The 20,084-nt window shown below is 40.3% G+C and overlaps 1 protein-coding gene across 8 annotated transcripts in view; it reads left to right on the top strand.

Moving 5' to 3' along the window:
* The window catches only part of celsr1a (cadherin EGF LAG seven-pass G-type receptor 1a), a 98,538-nt gene that overhangs the window by 43,165 nt on the left and 35,289 nt on the right, over positions 1–20,084 (top strand). For 6 of the 8 annotated variants that reach the window (XM_044185346.1, XM_044185347.1, XM_044185342.1 and 3 more), the window contains exons 4-7: positions 1,839–2,061; positions 4,062–4,177; positions 6,241–6,329; positions 13,603–13,683. In XM_044185346.1, the coding sequence (XP_044041281.1) occupies positions 1,839–2,061; positions 4,062–4,177; positions 6,241–6,329; positions 13,603–13,683 (509 nt within the window). The remainder of the gene's footprint in view (positions 1–1,838; positions 2,062–4,061; positions 4,178–6,240; positions 6,330–13,602; positions 13,684–20,084) is intronic. The other 2 variants (XM_044185348.1, XM_044185349.1) reach the window with 1 other exon arrangement.

Genomic DNA, 20,084 nt, shown 5'->3' with positions numbered 1-20,084 from the left:
TTTCCTATATTAGAGGGAAACAGATCCTTATAATTCGCCCTCGGAAAAAAGGATTATGCTGAAGAGAGAAGGGCCATTAGCTGGTTCCAGGCTGTGGTGTTAGGGGTCTGTTTGTGTCCTGGGTGGAGAGATCTTGTCTGGACAGCAAGTTGACACACAACACTGCATGGGACACAGAAGCACCTATCACAAATAATATTACTGTCAGAAAGCAGTCTGCTGGTGTATTAGTGGAGGAATTTATATGAGCCGAGCCAGAAAACCAGGCCCAACTCGCTGATTGGCCCAACTGGCCCTCCAAAGCTAGAGCCACATGGTAATTTAGGAGGAATTTCTTCAATGGCGAGAGATAACTAAATTAGATAATATAATATACTAAATCTGATATCAACATGCAGCCTTCAAGTTATGCAGTGAAGGACAGACTCCAAACAGGAGTCACAAGACCTCAATGAGCCAATCGAAAGTCTCCTTGTTAGCCTGGTTAGTTTGGTTGGTCTCCTGGAGGATTTGACCATGCCTAGACCAACTCCCAATAGGAAACCAGGCAAAACGCCATATAGATTTGTTTAGAGCCAAGCTGGTAGGTCCAGGTTAATCACTAGAAAACAGGCTTCTGGCTGCATGCGTTACTCACCTCAATTGAGGCTGCTGGTCAGTTACTGGATCAACCTGTTTGGTATATTTTTTATATTCCTGTGGATACTTGGCACAGTTGATGTGATGTTTCCTTCCATCCTCTGCACATCTCCATTCCAATATCAGTTCAAATACAACAGTTGCACATCAGTAAATGTCATATAGACCTACGTAGTAGATGCCTATATCCAATTTTGATTGTAAACAGAAAGTTCCTTTAATTAATTCTGGTAAATGTTGGACATGTCTAGTTAAAGTAGATGTAGAAATGGTTGTGGGAAAGTGGGTACACAAAAAGGCAATTCCTACATGCAGTCTGAAATAATTGTAGGAATGTCGTGTGATCATTCAAGAGTGAATGTTTTCTGTAACTTCAGAAAAGCCAAGCTAGAGTGACGTTAAGATGGATTTAGCTGGTCAGCTATTATCTGACCTTAAAATGGTTTAAAAGTATCAACATGAGTTCAGCCACAGATTTAACTTAATGGAAGAATGTCTCATCCCTGGCTTCAACTTCTTCCCTCTTTCTTTCTTTCACCCACTCAAGTTTTTTCCCTTGTCACTCCCTCTCCTTGCTCTTTACTCCTTTTTATCTCCCATCCTCTCTCTTCTCTCCAAATATGGCCAAATTGTTGGCTAAGATTGTGGCTAAGACCTGCGCTTCTCAGAAAAGGCCTATAAACAGGACTTTGTCATTGTTGCTAATGTTTAGATGGAGATAGGGTTTTCTTAAACTGGTGTTTTATAGGGGGCCTTAACAACATAATGTTACCGCTGTTGTAGAAGTGTGCTTGACTTATAATCAAAGGCATCTTGTTAAAACAACTGGATTCCAAACAGATGATACATCTGATAAGTCTGTATATCAGTCAAGGGTGGATAACATGCTTCACAGAAAAGATGATAATAAATTGATGATGTGATGATGTGATGAGGTAATTTATCATTCACATTGCATTGCACTGCAATTGCAATACATACCTCATAGCTACTGACAACTCAATGTCTTACAGTATACAGACAGGGTTTGAAAATGTCACCTGTTGAAAATAAGGCAGGTAAAGGTGTCAACCCCAGTAAAAAAATTATTAAAGAATGAACTAACAACCAACAAAACAACCAACATGGGACATACAACAGATGCAACACAGCTCAGAAACTGTAAGCTTAAACTGAAGCACCTTCTTTTTTCCACATAGGCGAGCACTGTGAGCTGAATGCATCGTCAGGACGGTGTATACCCGGTGTGTGTAAGAACGGTGGCAAGTGTGTCAACCGGCTTGCAGGTGGTTTCATGTGCCAGTGTCCACTGGGGGAGTACGAGAAGCCCTACTGTGAGATGACCACCCGCAGCTTCCCTGGGCAGTCCTTCATCACCTTTAGAGGCCTGAGGCAGAGGTTCCACTTCACTGTCTCCTTCACGTGAGTTTCACCTTTGTTCCTTCTTTCCCTGTTGTTTTCTTTACCAATGAACACAAAGTGCCATCCATTCTTTTCAAATCACTATGTGAGGATGCCAGTTCAAGATATAGGTAACTGACCGTTTATTAGGCCTCATCCCCCTTAGTCATTGTTGTCTGTCAAGCATTCAATTCTCGTATGGCACATGTTTACAATGAGGGTGGCAGATTTAACACTTGACATTCTTAGTTTTAATTTTTGAAAACAATTGGTCCTTCATTTCAGTAAGAGGTAGACTCATTTCTAGCCGGTGAATTAGCTGGCGGATTTTAATCTTGCTTTATGTCCACAACATCTGTTATGCACATATATGCCTTTATGCTTGTATGTGCATATATGCATGTCTGTCTTTGTGAAGCACTTTGGTGCAAAACCTGTTTGCTTTTTAAAGTGCTTTATTAAAAAAAACTGGAAACCGGATGTGGTCGACGCAAAATGCTCCATTCCTTGTTCTCTAAAGCAAGAAGTCATTTGCCAATCCGTGCGCATGGTTTACAAATCCGTGGGTTCTGTGCCCATGGTTTTATAATAATGTGTTCATTGGCCTTGGAATTAACGCTAATAACATTTAATCCGTTACTTACACTTTTGCTGTTGTGTATATAGAAAGGTTAACAAAAAAGACATCACTCTTCAAACTCTTAAAATGAGTATTGCTCTTAAAAATTGGAATAGCCTGTGAGAATGCATTGCTTATACAAAGTATGTGGTATTTGCCACCAAATTCAAGTAGCACATTTCCTTTTAAAGAGTATTCTAAAGATGTACGAAAATTTGGATTTACAAAATCTTGACCATTAAACTCACCATATAATATATATATTTTTTTCTTACTCATGCATCACCTTTTCACAGCAAAGCAACAGCGGTACATGTCTGTGATACTTGTAGCAGTGTGGGTAGTAAATGGTAATTTAGGGAGTACTGAGGAGCTGCACAAATAAACACAGTTGAGTTCAGTGAGCTAGTGTGTGTCAGCTGGGGCGTGCCGAGACTTGTACACACTTTTCCATTGTGTCTCCGTTCGTTCCCTCCTCTCAATATACACATGCACACACACACATATAGCAGTAAAGACGACACACACTCCACCTGAATGTGCAACTTTATGAGCTGTGCTTGTGAAACTGCTGGAGGAAACTAACTCTGGTTCAGCTTGTTTGCGACACACAGTAAATATTACGCAGAGAAAAGCTTTTTTCGCATGTTTCCTTACCAGTAATAGGTAAGATGTGTTTGAAAATGCGAGTTCGTAGACACCATGACGGTGAGAAAGGTTCGCAGTACGGTGAAAACAGGAAAGGCTGTGTGATGAGTTCCCTTATCAGTGTTTGGCTACAGCCATCCTGACTTCCTGCCCTGCTGGCCTCACTGGCATCTGTCGGCTGACTCCTCTGCCCTCACCTTACACTCCTAACACACACAAACAGCTACACACCACAGTACTACTAATCACGAATAGGTACTGCACTCATTTAGCCCTCTCTCACACGTGGATACACTCATGCATCATCTAAGGCAGGGGAACTGTTTCCTCTCTGCGGCCCACCGGCTTTACACATCCTGCCTTTCCTTTCCAAGTGACTTTTCCTCAAGAGCTCCTCGGCCCTTTCATCATAAAGCTATCTGCAAGGCCTTCAACTGTTCAGTCCCGGTCTGTTTTATGGGTGCTTAGAAATGTGACAGGAAACATGAGCCGAAAGAAACAGTTGGAATCCACACAAACCTTACTGTGTGACAAATCTGAACATCCATCGTTTTATTTTAAGTCACTTTGGAATTTAAATTAGATAAATGAATCCTTTATACAGCAAAAAGCAAAGCTATTTTGTAGGGTTTCTGCCAAACTGAGACACACATAAACTGTTTAAGAAGATACCACATACTGTATCTCCAGTTTTGGGTTGATTTCACCACCATAGAATCTAAAAGACGCCCTGAAACCCCTTCTGTTTCTGCAGGTTTGCTACCAGAGAGAGAAACGCTCTGCTTCTCTACAACGGCAGATTCAATGAAAAACACGACTTCATCGCTCTGGAGATCATCGACGAGCAGATTCAGCTCACCTTCTCTGGAGGTTAGGCCCCATAATGTGTGTGTGTGTGTGTGTGTGTATGTGTGTGTGTGTGTGTGTGTGTGTGTGCGCCAGTGTATGTGTAACCACTTGTAAGTAGATTAACACAGGTGTAAGTACACTTTATCTATAGTGACTTTTACAAAGAGCCCGCTAAATAACTCTTATCAACATGCGCTTTCTTTTGGCAAGGGTGTATGTTTTTGTGTATGTGTGTGTTAGTACATGCATGTATCCAAATGTAGGAGAGTTTGAACATGTTCATTTGTGTGTGTGTGTGTGTGTGTGTGTGCGTGCGCGCGTATGTTTCTGTGTGTGTAGGTAAGAGAGATGGGTGTGTTTTACTGTTTTGAGAGCAGCTGCTTCCTCAGAAAGGGAGCTGCTAGACTGATTAATGATAGCACAGACACTTAACTGGCCAAAAAACACCTACTTAATACACACAAACACACACACACACACACACACACACACACACAGACGCTAAGACCCACAAGTAGAAGATCACTCAAAATTCTTTTGCAAACAATGCAAGGTTTTAAAGCATGCATACACACACAAATATGCAAATACACACGCATACTCACAAACACACATACAGTTCATGTGCAATCAACACACACACACCCACAATCATTGTTAAAACTGGTAGCTGTTGGATTGCAGATCAAACACATGTTCTTTGGAGTGGTGACTGTTGTTTTCAGAGTCTGTCTACTTTCCCATGGTACCATACAGAGAGGAATCCAGTTCAATATGATTATGTTGGGTGAAGCCCGTTTGGCAGCCAAGCCAAGTCCTTGTGCCCCACTTCAAATCTGAAATATGACTAAATGTTGAATGCATGACTCGTCAAATTAAATACTATAATACAGAATTATGACTCATGGTTAATGAGAGGAGTGGGAGGAAAGTCTTTGATTTGTTTGCAGTGTTTCTCTTTCAATGCTTTTCTATCTTTATGTAGTGTAGTAAATACATGGGCGAAGTAGAACATACAATCACTTGCTTACACATACTTCGCCCTCTCTCTGTTTCTCATGTGCACAGCCAGAAAACTGAGACATCACTTATTAACTCTCTCATGCGCTCACACACAAAGACACGCACACATTACTTGTCAGTGCTGCTGTACTGTTTACTGATTTCCAGAGTAGTGGATTCCTGCCCAGGCTGCTCCTGCCCTTGACAAACAAGAGTAAACCCCCAGTAAATCTGGTGCCATTGTGCTCTACAGTCTTCTCACTGAGAGCCATTGATGCTACGGACTAATAGTAGCTTTCAGCTAACAGTTGATTTATGATCATAGTGTGTGTGTGTGTGTGTGTGTGTGTGTATCTGTGTGTATGGGTCTGTGTATGTCATGTAAGGCTACAAAGTTTTCCTTTAATGGTAACTTATCAATAATTTGCGGAATATGTTGAATGAAGTAGAAATTTCTGTGAGCATTCCTTCTCTCCTTCAGTTACTTTAAAGCAAGACTATTTAACTTTTGAATCATCTTCTTATAAATGAAAAGTTGAACTCATAAGAAATATAATTCAATACACTCAGGGGTTTAGCTGCTACTGCTTTACTTTGTCTGGTATGACCGGTTAACATTAACTAATGTTAGCAAGCTTTTGATAGATATTGAGTCTTTTGACGCTTCTCTTCTTGTGCTAATTTTACAACATATTAAAGCATGTCACAGCAAAAGCTTAAAGTAGAATTAATTAATGATTAATTAAACACATTGTACCTCACGAGAAAACATGTTTGTTGTTTCCTGCTTGTGGTCCCATTCCACTCACAGAAAAAGTTACTTGTTCTCGTTTTAAATGAATAATGTCAAGATGTTAAACTGAAACTATGCAGTAGAGGAAAACAGCAGCTGTGCTTAACCATTTAAAGTACATATTCATCATTCACTTATGCTATGTTTTCTCCCTTTTCCCCCACTCAATTCTTCTCCTCTACCCTGCATCCTTCCTTCCCTCATCACTGTCACTGTTGTTACTGCCCCGTGTCCAACCTCCGTCCATTCACTCTCTTTCTCTTTCTCCCCTCCTTCTCTTGTCATCCAGGGGAGACGAAGACCACAGTGTCTCCCTACATCCCAGGCGGGGTCAGTGACGGTCAGTGGCACTCTGTCCAGCTGCATTACTACAACAAGGTAAGGAACTTAATCAACCAGCCAGCTGTTGCTGCTCCTCCTGCAGGATACTGATTAAGCCTGAAGACTTTGTATTATAGAAACACTAGAGGTGAATATTGCATTATTTCCCATATTTTTGTAGCCCATATTGAAGGTCGAGATCATAATTAACTAGTTTTCAGGGTGAGCAAGCTCAGCAGTGATAAAGCGGGAGTTAAGTGTATGAAATGTGGATTTCTTTGAGGCTACCAAGGCAGTTGACCTTGACTGCTGAGTCGGGAGATTATCCTAACAGTGCAAGTTTGTTTAGTGACGTTAACTCTGACACGGTGCTCACCCCTGTGCCTTAGCCTTTGACACTGAATTATGGTATAGCTTTCTTGCAAGAAACGCAGGGGCCTAGCTTCAGCATCAAGGGTCAAAAGTTCAACAACTGTATTTTCCCACTAGACAGCTTAAGCATATATGTGGTTTTCATTTAAGCATGGATTGTCTTTATATGTAGCCTAGAGATACTTTCATAATGGTACGATCTCAATCGAATCTTAATCTTTTTTTCGTAGGATTTCTTTTTTTACTGCATGACATCTTAGTTTGTTTCATTCACAGTGTCTAAAATTATTCAAGATGTTCCCACGATGGTATTCTTGCTTCTTTAGTAAGTCCAATCTCAGAAAATAGACAGCGATTATTTCACAACGTAGCTCATGTATCCACTTCAGTTGTAATATTATATTAGAAGAGCTTATATTGCAGTCAATTGCTAGTGTTAATTTCCAACAAACTTCCAGAGCCTGCGGGTATTGTTCTTATAACATTAAACCAGACAGGAAATAAGATAACACTGGCCTACCTGAACATGTAGATCCTATAGTTTGTGTCTGGTTATTAAGTGTATAATTTATCAGAGCTTAAAATCATAGAGATTTTCTTTCAAATTGTGCTCATGTGCTAGCTTATTTCATATCCTTTCAAAGCTAATATGGTGACTGGTATGCATGTGCTATGCTATGTTCCGACAAAAGACATCAATCCCTCTTTTCATACACTTTTTTCCCTATCTTGTTCCTTTTCTTTCTGGCTCTTCCTTCATGTATCCGACACTGAAAGCTGTAGCATCACTGGCCTGACCTAAGACTTCCAGGATCGTATTTCAGCAGCAACTTGTTAAAGAGAGTAACCTGCTTCTTGGCCTAACGCTAGCCTACAATGCATACCTTCTCACATTTCACAGGTTGTTGGCCTCTTTCTTACCAGCTATAGAGCCCATAGCATACTTGGTAGCCTTGACAAAAAAAGGTGATAAATCAGGCTAGCATACTGTCCCGTGTTAGCTGCAGGGTCACATCTGTATCTATTGTTTGAGGTGTATTTAGGCTGTATGTCTGCCTGTTCAACAGCACTGCCTTTATGATGCTAGAGACAATAGCTCAAACCTTGTAGTGCTTTGTTAACGTTGCTGCAAGGCTCCTAACTGCCACAGGTATTATTTGCAGGGCACCGTCTTTTGGCACTGAAGACATCTTTGTTTTGTTTGTCTGTTGGGTTGTCTAGTGTTTGTAGGGATGTCTCCATGGAAACAAGAGATTCATTTCCACGTCCGAACAGATTTCCTGCTTTGTGCAGTTTACTTTTCTTTTTTATTCAGCTTTACTGATCATATAGGCTTCCTCTTTGCTACTGTGACATGCAGATATAAGTAGTATGCACACAAACTAGTGTTGTTAGCGTGTAAAAGCAGGGGATGTGTGGGACCAACGTCAGTCTTAATACAGACCAGTGATTTGCAAAGCAGGTTACACATTCCGTTGAATTAGCCTGAGGTCGACTGTAGCGCTGATACAGGGTCAGCTTTTCTTGTGTTGAATGATCAGAAGTCGGATTGACTGATGGTAATTTAATCCTGCATCGGTTGCTGGAGGGATTAGTGGAAATGTATATGGGAGAAAGCAGTAATGTTCTCACGATAGATTAGACGTGTTGACATGTGAATGTATAGACGTGAATGAAGGCGCACACATATGTCTGCTGCACATGAAAAAGCGCTCACTTTTAGACTCACACACACATTTGTCTGTAGATGGGATTGCTTGCATAGCCCAGAGAGACTAGAGAGAAGATCAGAGTCCAATTCTGAAACTTTGATGTAATCCAGATTCATGTCAGGCAAATACGCACACACACATGAATAATGTTCTCCCTCTGTCCATATGTTATCTTTCTTGGAGCTTTCGAGGGATTTTTGCTATCATAAATGGAGAGAATGAAGATGGCTTTTTGTGATTCATATATTGTTTAGAGATCAGTAGCCAGTTGTACCAGCTAACTTCAAACGTTGCCTAGTAATAATATAAGTGTATACTAAGTGGACATTTACACATCTCTAAAACAAGATCTTACATAGAGGTTAGATACTTAATATTTCCACCCAGTAACTGCTATAACTGTATAACTGTTGCGTTGCTAACTGAGCTAACTGACAAAACTTATTTTATCTTGCTAATTTAAGTGATGACCCGTTTAGTTTGAAAAGCAAAAGAGGTGATATTAAATATAGTCAACATATCTGACCTGACACGTGATCAAAAAGCAAGATGAAAAAACTATGATGAATAAACTAAGATTTTAAATTGCATTTCACAGAAATACCACAATATACCTTAAATTACAAAATATTATGCCCATAACATTAGCCGAAATGACCAAATTCTGTCGGTTAGGTTAGCATAATCTGAAATTACCCTCTCATTCTAAACTGCATGAATACTACTAACTCTAAAACTTATATTTCTCCATGTATGCATATCTAAATATAACAAAATATTGTATATTGTTTAGCCCCCTAAAACTGTTGTTTTTGGCAGTTATGTTACAACTTGTGATGCTTGTGACTTTCTGTTCACAGTTATTCTTTATTGAACAGTGCTACAGATGTTTACAAGCCAACCAATTTAGACATTACTTAAGTTTTTACTACCTAAGATGTTTTTTAATGGTGTAACCTGATTTAGTAAATCACTAGTTTGGAAGTAGCTAGTAGTTAGAAAGAACTTATGAATCACTTTACACACAAACCTAGTAGCAATATTGGTTCACCAATAGCTGGTGCAACCCAATCCAGGTTTGTTCTTCTCACATGAGCCCCAGTTGGTTTTTAACGGTCCTAACGGCACACTCACACAATACACACATGCACGCACAGACGGTGATTTATTGGGTCAGATGATGAGGCGGTTGAAGTTGTGCAGGGTTTTACGGGTGCCCCCTTATAAAGCCGCTGCTACTCTCTTCAGAAGAACCAGGGTGCCTCTGCTCAAAAACAGAGGTCAAAGGTCAGGGGAGGGTTGGCATGACAACAGACATGGACTTGCCATTGTTGCAATGATCTGGGTCTATTGGAAAGCTGTGTGTGCGTGCGTTTGCATCTATGGGGGGCAAAGACAAATAGAAAGCTACTCTGAATGACTGTGTGTGTGTGTGCGTGTGTGTGTGTGTGTGTGTGTGTGTGTGTGTGTGTGTGTGTTTGAATGTGTGCATATGTCCGTACTGTTATTAGAGATGCTACACAATAGAAGTGGAAGGATAAAGACATATTTTAAATTCCATAGTGCGAAGTCTCAAGGACAGTTGATTGTGTCAGCAAGACAAATCTAAACAGGAACCACATTCAACCACACACACACACACACAATCACAGATAAAGTGCTTAGATGGGTATTCTTGGAGCAGCAGGAGGTTTTGTCTTGGGTTTTGATGTGTACTACTAACTACAGGAAATGATGTCTCTTGTTGCAGGAAATTATGTTATTTAGCTGGACACTGGGCAGGATGTCAGTTGTATCATAATTATATCTGCCAGGCCACCTGCATGGATTGTATCAGGATAAAACAGATGCCGAATAGACAAGGAATGCTTGATTTATTTGATTTCCATTGAATTTTACCATAAACACAACCGTAATCTCACCATTGTTCTATTTCAAAAAATGGTTTTGGCTTGAAAGAAACATTCTAAATGAAGATGAAAGTTTATTCTTGACCTTAAAAATAGTAGTTTGACAGAAAAATCTTAACTCAAGGGCCATGTACTACCTTTTTAAGTAGCTTTCAAAGGAACAACCAACTCACAAACTAAAGTAAATGAACCTTGAGTTAGTATGATTTCACTTTGGAAGCCTGAAAGCAATAAACAAGAAGGAATTTGCAAGAATTTTAATTATATTTGCGATCATGTTTCACCAGCTATCTTAAAACAAGAATAAAGTATGAAAAAATGCTTATGAGTGAAACACCAATTAACAGTAAACCACAGCTAGGAATAAACTATAATTAAGTTCCATGTGATCCATCCACATGGTGCCAAATTCAGTGAAGCAGATCATGACTGCAGATGTGACATGCCTGTGTGTTTGCAGTATTCTTATAATGCTGCTTTATGCTGCTCGCAGACTTGATGTTAGACATGTTAATACACTGTTACACTGGCTAATATGGGCTATGATATTTACAGCAAGAGTGTATAGACAGCATTCCCAGACAGGCTTAGCTGGCTCTTATCACCAGCGAGTACCAAAAGTTCACTCTTTCTGCTTCTGCTGTTCCTCCCTCGCTCTCTCACTCTGGTGTTGTTTGCATGGCAGGACTTTAATCATCAGAACATAAGTGCAAATTACTTCACAGCATAGCATGAAATACTTTTTAAATATACTGCGTGTGTATTTTTGCATTCCACCACTGCTGGGCTGAAACACTTGATGTGACTCAACCATTCAGCTGTGTTTAGAAACTCCTATTTTTATATTTTTATCTATTTTATCATTAAACTCTTGCGATTAATTTAGACTTAAAGTTTTCAAGGATTTACAAGACTTTATATAGACTGCAAGAGTGATTTGAAGATAGGGAGACGTCATATTTTTACAGCTGCTATATTCAATATTTTAACAATGGGTCACATGACAAGGTGTATGTGAAAAGGGTCAGTCGTAGTGACGAACCCACAGAGAATTATCACGCGAATCTGCAGTTCCCCTCAGCTCTACAGAGCGTTTTAGCGTCTTTCAGCTCATTGTTTTGGTTTTACGGCCCACAATTTTACTGTTTTAGTTCACTCTCACCGCTCTCATTAGTATCATTTAAGTGAAAAAGCTCTGATAAATCCACTTCACACTACTTTCCCAGCATCAAACGACAGACAGACAAAGTTAGTGGCTAGCTGGTGAACATAGTGGAGCATTTAATAGCTGAAGAGCCAGATATTTCCAGTCAGATCAGAAACAGAGCTAAAAGAACAGGATATTTGTCTTGCATCCATCAGCTGGACATAAACATGACTCCAAATGAATGATGATGTTGCTCTGTGTGCTCTATGTGTAAATATGCAACTGTTGGCTAACGCATTCGCCATATTGACTTAAATGTCAAAATGTAAAGCTGTAAAGCTTGTTTCCGCTGCCCCCAAGAGTCCAAAAAAGCAGTTAATGCAGGTTTAAGGTTTTAGTTGCAGTTTCTGTTTTCTGTATTGTCACCTTTACTATTTTTACGATAGGGCGTTCTTTTTGAAAAGGACTAATAGTCTAATATATCGATACATAATAGATAATAATATTACATGTTTATATTCATGTAACTTTTCATAGTACTAGAAGTCAACAAAAGTCACATGGGTGGAACAGTGGTTGGTAAAAGGAGTAATTATATAATATCAAAATAATATTTCTATTTGTTGTAGATTGAGCAGCAGGTAACAGATAAAGGACCGAAGTGGACCAGTAAGATGGAATCAGAACCCAAATTATCCAAGACATTGTCACTCATCACAACTGTCAGATGCTTTTATTTCGCATTAATATCAGTATGTTACAAATGTTGTTTTTCTCACTGGTCTTCATCAGGGGACTTGCTCTGAACAGTTATCTCGATCTGTACTATAAAATAAATAGCTGCTACCCTCCTCTCTGTATTTTCTCTCTGTCTCTTTGTTGATGCTTCAAGATTTATTGGATTTCCAGGACAAGCTGATATGCAGTCAAACACACACACATGCACGCTCTGGATAATTGCTCTTAAAATAAATACACCGCCTGTAAGTGGTTTTGGAGTTATCATCCATCTCCTTGTGTTGTAGTTTTATTGCTAATAGTCGAGGCCACATGTGGCTGTCCTGGGTGGCTGCAATGATTTAGAGGGACATGCCTTGTTTGACAACGTAATGGTGACGCACACACACACACACACACACACACACACACACACACACACACACACACACACACTTCATCAGCTGTGCATAGGGATGAACAATGTGCCTACATGTGTGTTATGATGACTTTCTGCTCAGACACGGGTGCAGGTTTGTGTATTTTCTCTGCTAAGTGCTTTTTAGAAAGGTTAAGTAGTTATTTTTTGAGGTGAAGCCCCAGACTGCATTCCCCGGCAGGGTGTGCTTTTTAGAGGAAGAAGCCATGTTATTCTTTGTTCTTCTTGACGCAGGTTTCCCCAGACCTCAAAGAGTTAAGGTTATCATCACATATAAACACACACACTGCATTTAAATACCAGGAACTGCTATTTTACTAATTATAATGCATCATACAGTATTTGTGACTATTTAAACAAAGCAGATACACACTCCCTATCAGAGGAGACATGTTGTTTAGTGCTTTTGATCACTCATTATCATTATTATAACACATAGTAATCTAGTACTGCAGCATGTAAATATGCCTCCAAACCCATGTTTTGTGTCAGTGTGGTGTAACTACGTTTGTTGACATGTGGAAGCAGGTTTTGGGCTTTCATATGCTTGTGCCAAAAGGAATATTCCCTGTGCTTTTCCTGCTGTAAATTTCACCTGCTCTTCACATAGCATAGTATTTCACCGTCTGATATAAATCTGCCAGAGACATCTTTGTCCGAAGGCGGCAGTGCATGAGTTGTAGCCTTTTGTGTGAGGTGGTGGGAGAGGTGTTTTTGAAGTGGGCATGAAGGAAGTAGTTTGGATGTTGTTATTGTTGGCAAATTGGCTTGTAGCAACACTTCAGCATATATGCCTCTGTACTCACACATACAGTACATTATAAATGTATACATGTTTTTTTTTTAAGTGCATTGAATACATTTTTTGCTGCACATGCAAATAAAGCAAATTAAGTAAAATGCAAAAATCCCCCAAAGTGGAGTGATGAGACTTTCACATGACAGCATAAATATACACAAACATCCAACACACACTTGGTTGTGGGCTGCAGGTCTAACGCGGTGTCTCTCTCTCACGGTGTCTCTCTCCCAGGAAGGGGGGAGTCTGATGGACTCCAGCGGGGCTCTGCGGCTCCCGCTCTATACTGCCTGGCTGGAGCTCAATCAGAAGGAGGTAACCTCTGACCTCTAGCCTAGTCCCCACTGGTGCTTTTTCCCCCCCGGGGTCTCGTCCCTGCTCTGCTTCTAGTACAGTCTACTGGACTAACTCTACTGAACATGCTAACCTCAGATATACAGAGGTAACATGGACTCTAACGCTAAGGTGTTAGCTCTAGTTTAGTCTGGCTGTGCTCTTGTCTGGACTATAGAAGAGGCTGGTTGTAGATTTTGGTGTGGTTTTCTGATTTTGGTTTGGCCGTAGAAGGTGTGTGGACTTCGCAGTCCAATGTGACCTGGCTTTCTTCACTTTCTCCTGTTTTCGACTTCTCGTCATAAATAAAACAGGGACCCCATTCGTCAAAACCTTGCTCTAAAGCGCTACTACTGGTCAAACACTCCACAGGGTACCTTTAATAAATGTACAAAACATTCTTTTTCTGCCTGGTGTTGCATGTTCAGGTGCTCGTACATTCTTCTTTTGAAACAACATTTAGCACAGAGGGTGGCATGAAATTTACAGAATAAGTCATTTTAAGTTCATGGAGCTTGATTAGGAGTTTTTAACATGTGCAGATCTGTGTATGTGGAGTGCGGATAAAGAGTTTCAAATGCTGGTGCTTTGTAGTTTGGGATTATTTCCCCCGGTCACCATGTTAATGTTAGTGTGATTAGTACTTTTTACTTACATCAACATACCCCAGTGTGAGTTGTGCAAAAATGTCTTGCTGTTACTCTAAAGGAGTCAGAGGTTAGGGTCTGTATTCGTGAGGTAGGGACGGTTTTGGACAGTAAATGCGATATATATCCAGCCTTGTGCTCTCCCAGTTGCAGAACATCTCTTGCTTCTTGCTTGTGTCATTGCATCACTGCTGCATCTTTCTGACTCCTATTTGTTTTGCATGTGCACATACATTCTCATTATCTGACTATGTATCACTGTCCTGCCTTACAGTATTGTCTCTGTTTCTCCATCTACCTGGAGAAGCTACTCATATCCAAAAATGGACTAGTGGTGTATAAACAGACATGACACAGTAACAGCCGTCTTGCTCATCTGTCAACTCTCACTGACTTCCTCCATTGAGGTTTATTCAGGTGAAATAAACATGTCTGAGCGTTGGCAGGCAGGTAGGTAGACTCCCAGGGAGCAGTGATTGTGTTTTCCTTGGCAGCAGAGTGGCAGGCCAAAGCACCGATTCTGTCAGGGAGGATTAACAATGCTCAGAAATCATTGAAGATGACTCTTGTAATGAGCATGGACAGCAAATGTCTCTGGGCTCACACACTTCTGTTTAGACTGTAATTTAGTTTGAGGGATTATATTTTAGATCAAATCCTTAATCTTCTCTTGTGTTACACTAAGATCCCTACAATTCCTTAGTGGTTGGTATTAATTGGAGAATTAACTATATAATAGTCTGATATCATTTGAATAGAGCAAACGTCTGCACTGGCTGTTGTAGCCACTTTCTTCTACAATTTATTGCGGTGTGTGTATGACGACACATGTGACAGGGTTAAAATTATCTTTAAAATGGTTTAGTCTGATAAAGTAAATACAAACAGTAGAAATAATAAAACATATTATATTACTAATAAGAATTTAATTATTTTGCTAGCAATGAAGCCGCTCTGTAAAATTTAATTAAAACATTTTTTTTTAGACATGTTATTTATTTACACCACACATTGTGTATGTAATGTGTGTGTGTAATGAATCATCACATAATTTGGGCTTTCATAATTGATAATTGGATATAGCATGTTAAAAATATATATTTTTTTGTCAGAATGAGTCAATTTATTGTATGAAAAATGCAACAGAATTTTTGGGGGTGCCTGGCAATGGTCAGCGTGGAAGATAATGGACATTGATGAGTAAAATCTTTAGGTTATTTGTGTAACCCTGGTTCTCTGAATAGCATTAGTGATGTGTCTTACTATGGGATATGCCCCTCGCATATTCACAGACTCACTTATTTCGTTATGCCAGCCCTGCGCAGAGACCATCTGCTTTCAAATATGGCTGACACAGCATCGTTTGTCATTCGGTTACCTCTTCTTGCTTCAAAAGCCAAGCTATTCTCTACCTACAGTATATCTTAAGACTAACTAGCTAACTGTCCTCAAATTGCCAGCCGCTAATTGCCTAGGATACTGGTCCAACTGCCTTTATCATAGCTGGTTTTTGACCTGTTTCCAAACAGTATTGTGGCTTCTCTACTTGCTAGCGTACGTTGGTTTAGCTACACCTAGCAAGCTAACAGCACCTAGTGCCCATGGAGATGTCTGTTCCAGTCTAATGAAAGTTTAGTGCAGAGGTGATTGAAACCAAATACTGTATAAAGACGGAGGGTCCCGACGCAGATGTTATGACTGCTAGCCACTCAGTCTTAAAACACCCACATCGGTTGAATCTTTGTATGCAGACATATATGAGTGAGTTACCAGTCAGTAGGAACAGCAGATGTGTTCAGTATTGTGTCATTCAGGAATGAAGATAAATCTGATAAATCTGTCACTACAGACCGCCCTCATACATGACTGCCTAACTCACTACATCTCTTTCTCTCTCTCTCTTTCATGTCTATTTCTATTTCTTCTCTCATTTTTACATTCCTACCTTGCGCTCCTGTGATGTGAGGGAGTGTGTGTGTCACTGAAAGGAGGAAATTTCACACACCTCACCTAGCATGACCTAAACCTCTTATTAACGTTGAGAGAGGCAGACAGACAGTGGAATTTGGCAGGGAAGAGAAAATGAGAGATAAAAGTGCTGTAGATGTGAAGTTGAGAGAGAGAAAACATCCATATAGTTTATAAGAGTCCTGGCACTAATGCATCTTCCTCCTCCTACTCTTGCAGCTCTCTGTCTCCTCATCTTTCTCTCTTATCTCTTTCCACTTATGTACATCTCTTATCTCTTATATGATCCCAATCAAGGTCAGTTTCATTGTGCCTCTGCTTTTACTGCTAAACATTAGCATCACTCCGGGTGATCCTTAATTGCTTTATGTTGTTCTCTCTAAAAGGCTGTTAAGATAATGGTTAGATGGTCACTGTACAGCAGCTGCTGTCTCAGAGGACAGATTTAGATACATGTTATACATGTTAGTAGAAATGAAGTTAAGAAAAAGTTAAGAAATTAAACTTTTTTTCTCCCAGGAATATTTTGCAGCCACAGAAGGGTTCTTTGACTGTCAGATTCATACCATTATTGCTTGCTAGATTTAAGATAGTTTGTACAGTATTATGAGTATTTTCAAAAATGTTAAACTATTTCTTTAAGGAGAAACTATCACTATTCTAGAATTTTGAAAGACTACAAGAAAAACATGTGTCCATCATCTTTGCATTTTCTTTGATAATGACACATGCAGCACATTTGTACAATTGTATTGCATGATATGAGCTTTGGCAATTAAATGTTAGTGCAACATAGCAGTGTTAAAAGATGAAAACACAAAAATTCACACATTGCCCACATTATGTTAGTGAGCTAAAAAGTGGTAGCAAAATGGCATTCCTGTTTGATTATCAAGAAAATTTGAGTTCTCCTCAAATCATTAAGACTGAACTTATCCAAGGTACCTGATCTAAAAGAAGGAAGAACAAAGCTAAAGATTAATCATGCAGAATAAGTAAAAGAGACAAAACCTGCCTGTAAAATATGCTTTAACAAGTGTTTGAAAAAACATCCATTAGAAGGTAATCCCGTTGATGTCAGTATACAGGCAGGTGGCCGTGTTTGTCGAGTTGTAAAAGGAATTTTTCTCAAGCTGTTTCAAATAGGATACAGTTACCTTTACCTCAGTTTTTGTGTCGTCCACACATTTGTTGCTGCTTGAAAGCTACAAGCCAACAATGGCCGCTGTCCATCTGTTACACTGATAGATAGAAGTGTGATGAGACGATGAAGACAGAAGTAACATATAGGCTTGAACACGGGACATCATAGCCCTGTGTAAAGCCTCTGGGAAGTGTGTGTGTGTTTGAATAATTCATACTTCTTGGTTTACATAGCCAGAGGGCAGGTGAGGTAATGTGGACATGACCAAGTCTGTTGCTGCCAGAGGGAAGGTGGGACACGCTAGCCTGTGCATGACAGGGCCAAAAACAGGGCCAACTTTACACACACACACACACACACACACACACACACACACACACACACACACACACACACACACACACACACACACACACACACACACACACACACAGATATTGGTTTTGGTTCAATGCCCATCTTTATTTTGGCTCCAGTTTATGTTGCAGCGCTAAAAAAGTTCTTTTATGGCTACTTTATGATAATAAAAACATCTCTTTTCTTGTGGTTACCTCAATTAAACTCAGGCAAACACAGCATGTACACACACACACACACACACACCTTAAAGCATCAGGAGATCACATTTTCAAATATCCATCCAGTGTAATTTTCAACGAAGAGTCAGAGAAACAATAACATTTCCTCTGGCGAGCCCATATAAATTACTGTGCGCCCCTTTTTCCTTTATTATCAAAATGAACCATGTGGCCGTCTGCAACTCCGCTAGCCACTTCCTGCCTCACACACACACACACACACACACAAGCTTGCTGCTTGTTCACTCAACACACACGCTTAAACACATTTTGCAGACATCCTTCCCATAGTCCCCAAACACACGCACAAACACATAATCACTGCCGGGTATTACCTCTATCCCACCCTCTACACACACACACACACACACACACACACACACACACAAACATATTTCCTGGTCATTAGTTGCTCATTTTGACAGTGTTTAAGGTGTTTTCCGACTAAGCTGTCAAAATGTGTTTTGCATGTAACTCAATCTCTTTCAGCAAGGCTCTTTATCCCGACCGCGGGGCTGGTTGAGTTGTCATGTCAGCTTTGACAGGCAGCCCAATGGTAGTAGAGTTGTCAGTGTGTGTGTTGGTGGGAGGGAGAGGGTGTGTGTGCGCTTGGATGGGTCTTTGTCCTGTGTCTGTGTGTAGACGGGTTGTTGCTGCGGAGAGAAAAGTGTGTGTGTGTTTCGATTGCATGTGGCTGCATTTGGTGTGTTTTGGTGTACGTTGGAGTTTTTGTGCATGCATCTGTGTGTGTGTGTTTGTGTGTGTGTGTGTGTGTGTGTGCTCCTCCATTCGCTCGTGTCCCCTGCCCTCCTCGTCTTTGTGGCTAGGTGTGTGGATCAAGTGCGTTCCCATGGCTGCAGCAAGCCTATTGCCCCTGGAGACGACACCTTACAGAGAGGGAATCTTTAACAGCCCCGAGTCGGGCGGAGGGTAAATAAGAGTCTCTCATGGGGCCCGCTCAAAGTGAGGGCCAAGTGCACTTTAAAACCAGGGGTCAGAAAGAAGCGTGAAACCATATACAGTTCTACCGGCTGTGGTTACACAGCTAACAGACACACTCAGCTAACTGAACACCAATGTTCAATTTAGGACAAGATTTAAGAGTCGTTTATAAGGAAATTCATAAACACCCTCTGTCCCCCAAGAAATTCTATTTTGGGGGGGTTGAAGTAACCCATAGCTTGAGTATATTTGTATTAAACAACACCTCTTTTATCTATGTGAATTCTGAAACCAGTCCTTATTTGTTAAAGCTCTATTAAAGGGGTACGCCAGTGTTTTACTATTTCCATGGTCAAAATCGAAGCAACAGAGGCAGAGATATCCTGACTTTTAGTTCAAATGGATTAAACTCCAAAAACACTGGATCTTATGTTTCCTATAATGCAACCATCAATTTAGTTTGACGCCCTCTGCCTGTTATATGCCCACGTCTTTCAAACTCCATGCCCCAGATTTGTCCTTCTAGCACTCCTAATGACTTGTAAACTGGTGTGTAAAATCTGTGGAGTGCCCCTTTAAGAGAGGCTTTGTAAAGTAGTTTTGTTGCCATTGGTTACATTATCACGCTTCAGAAATGTGGTTTTGATATTGTTTTGAATCAAAGCGTGTGTGATTGACATGGTGTGATTGACAGTGTGCACTGGTGTGATTCATCCGTGCAGTAACGTGTGTGTAAAAGTAAAAGTGTGGGAAGTGTACGTATGAGCCCGGAACAGTTATGTACTAACAGCTGCGTTAATGCCCCTATATCCTCTACATATTACATACACATTACACAGATATCATAAATACATGTTGTTTAGCACTTACACAGTGTGTACATACACGTGTATGTGTCAGTCTATGAATTATCAGCACATGTAACAGCTGTACCCCCTGAGAGTTTTGGGCTGCGGGTCCATTTTGTACGACATCTGGGTCTCTTTCCCTCCCTTCCTCCCATGTTTGGCTTCCTGTCATTATCTCATCCCTTCCTCGCTTGACTGAACTCAAAAGAGATAAGATTGTAATCCACCTAACTACAGATTCCTCTGTTAGAAGAGT

Source organism: Siniperca chuatsi, linkage group LG23, assembly GCF_020085105.1.
Source record: "Siniperca chuatsi isolate FFG_IHB_CAS linkage group LG23, ASM2008510v1, whole genome shotgun sequence".
Taxonomy (NCBI): Eukaryota; Metazoa; Chordata; class Actinopteri; order Centrarchiformes; family Sinipercidae; genus Siniperca; species Siniperca chuatsi.
Note: the sequence above shows the minus strand (reverse complement) of the source record. Positions and strands in the feature narration are given on the sequence as shown.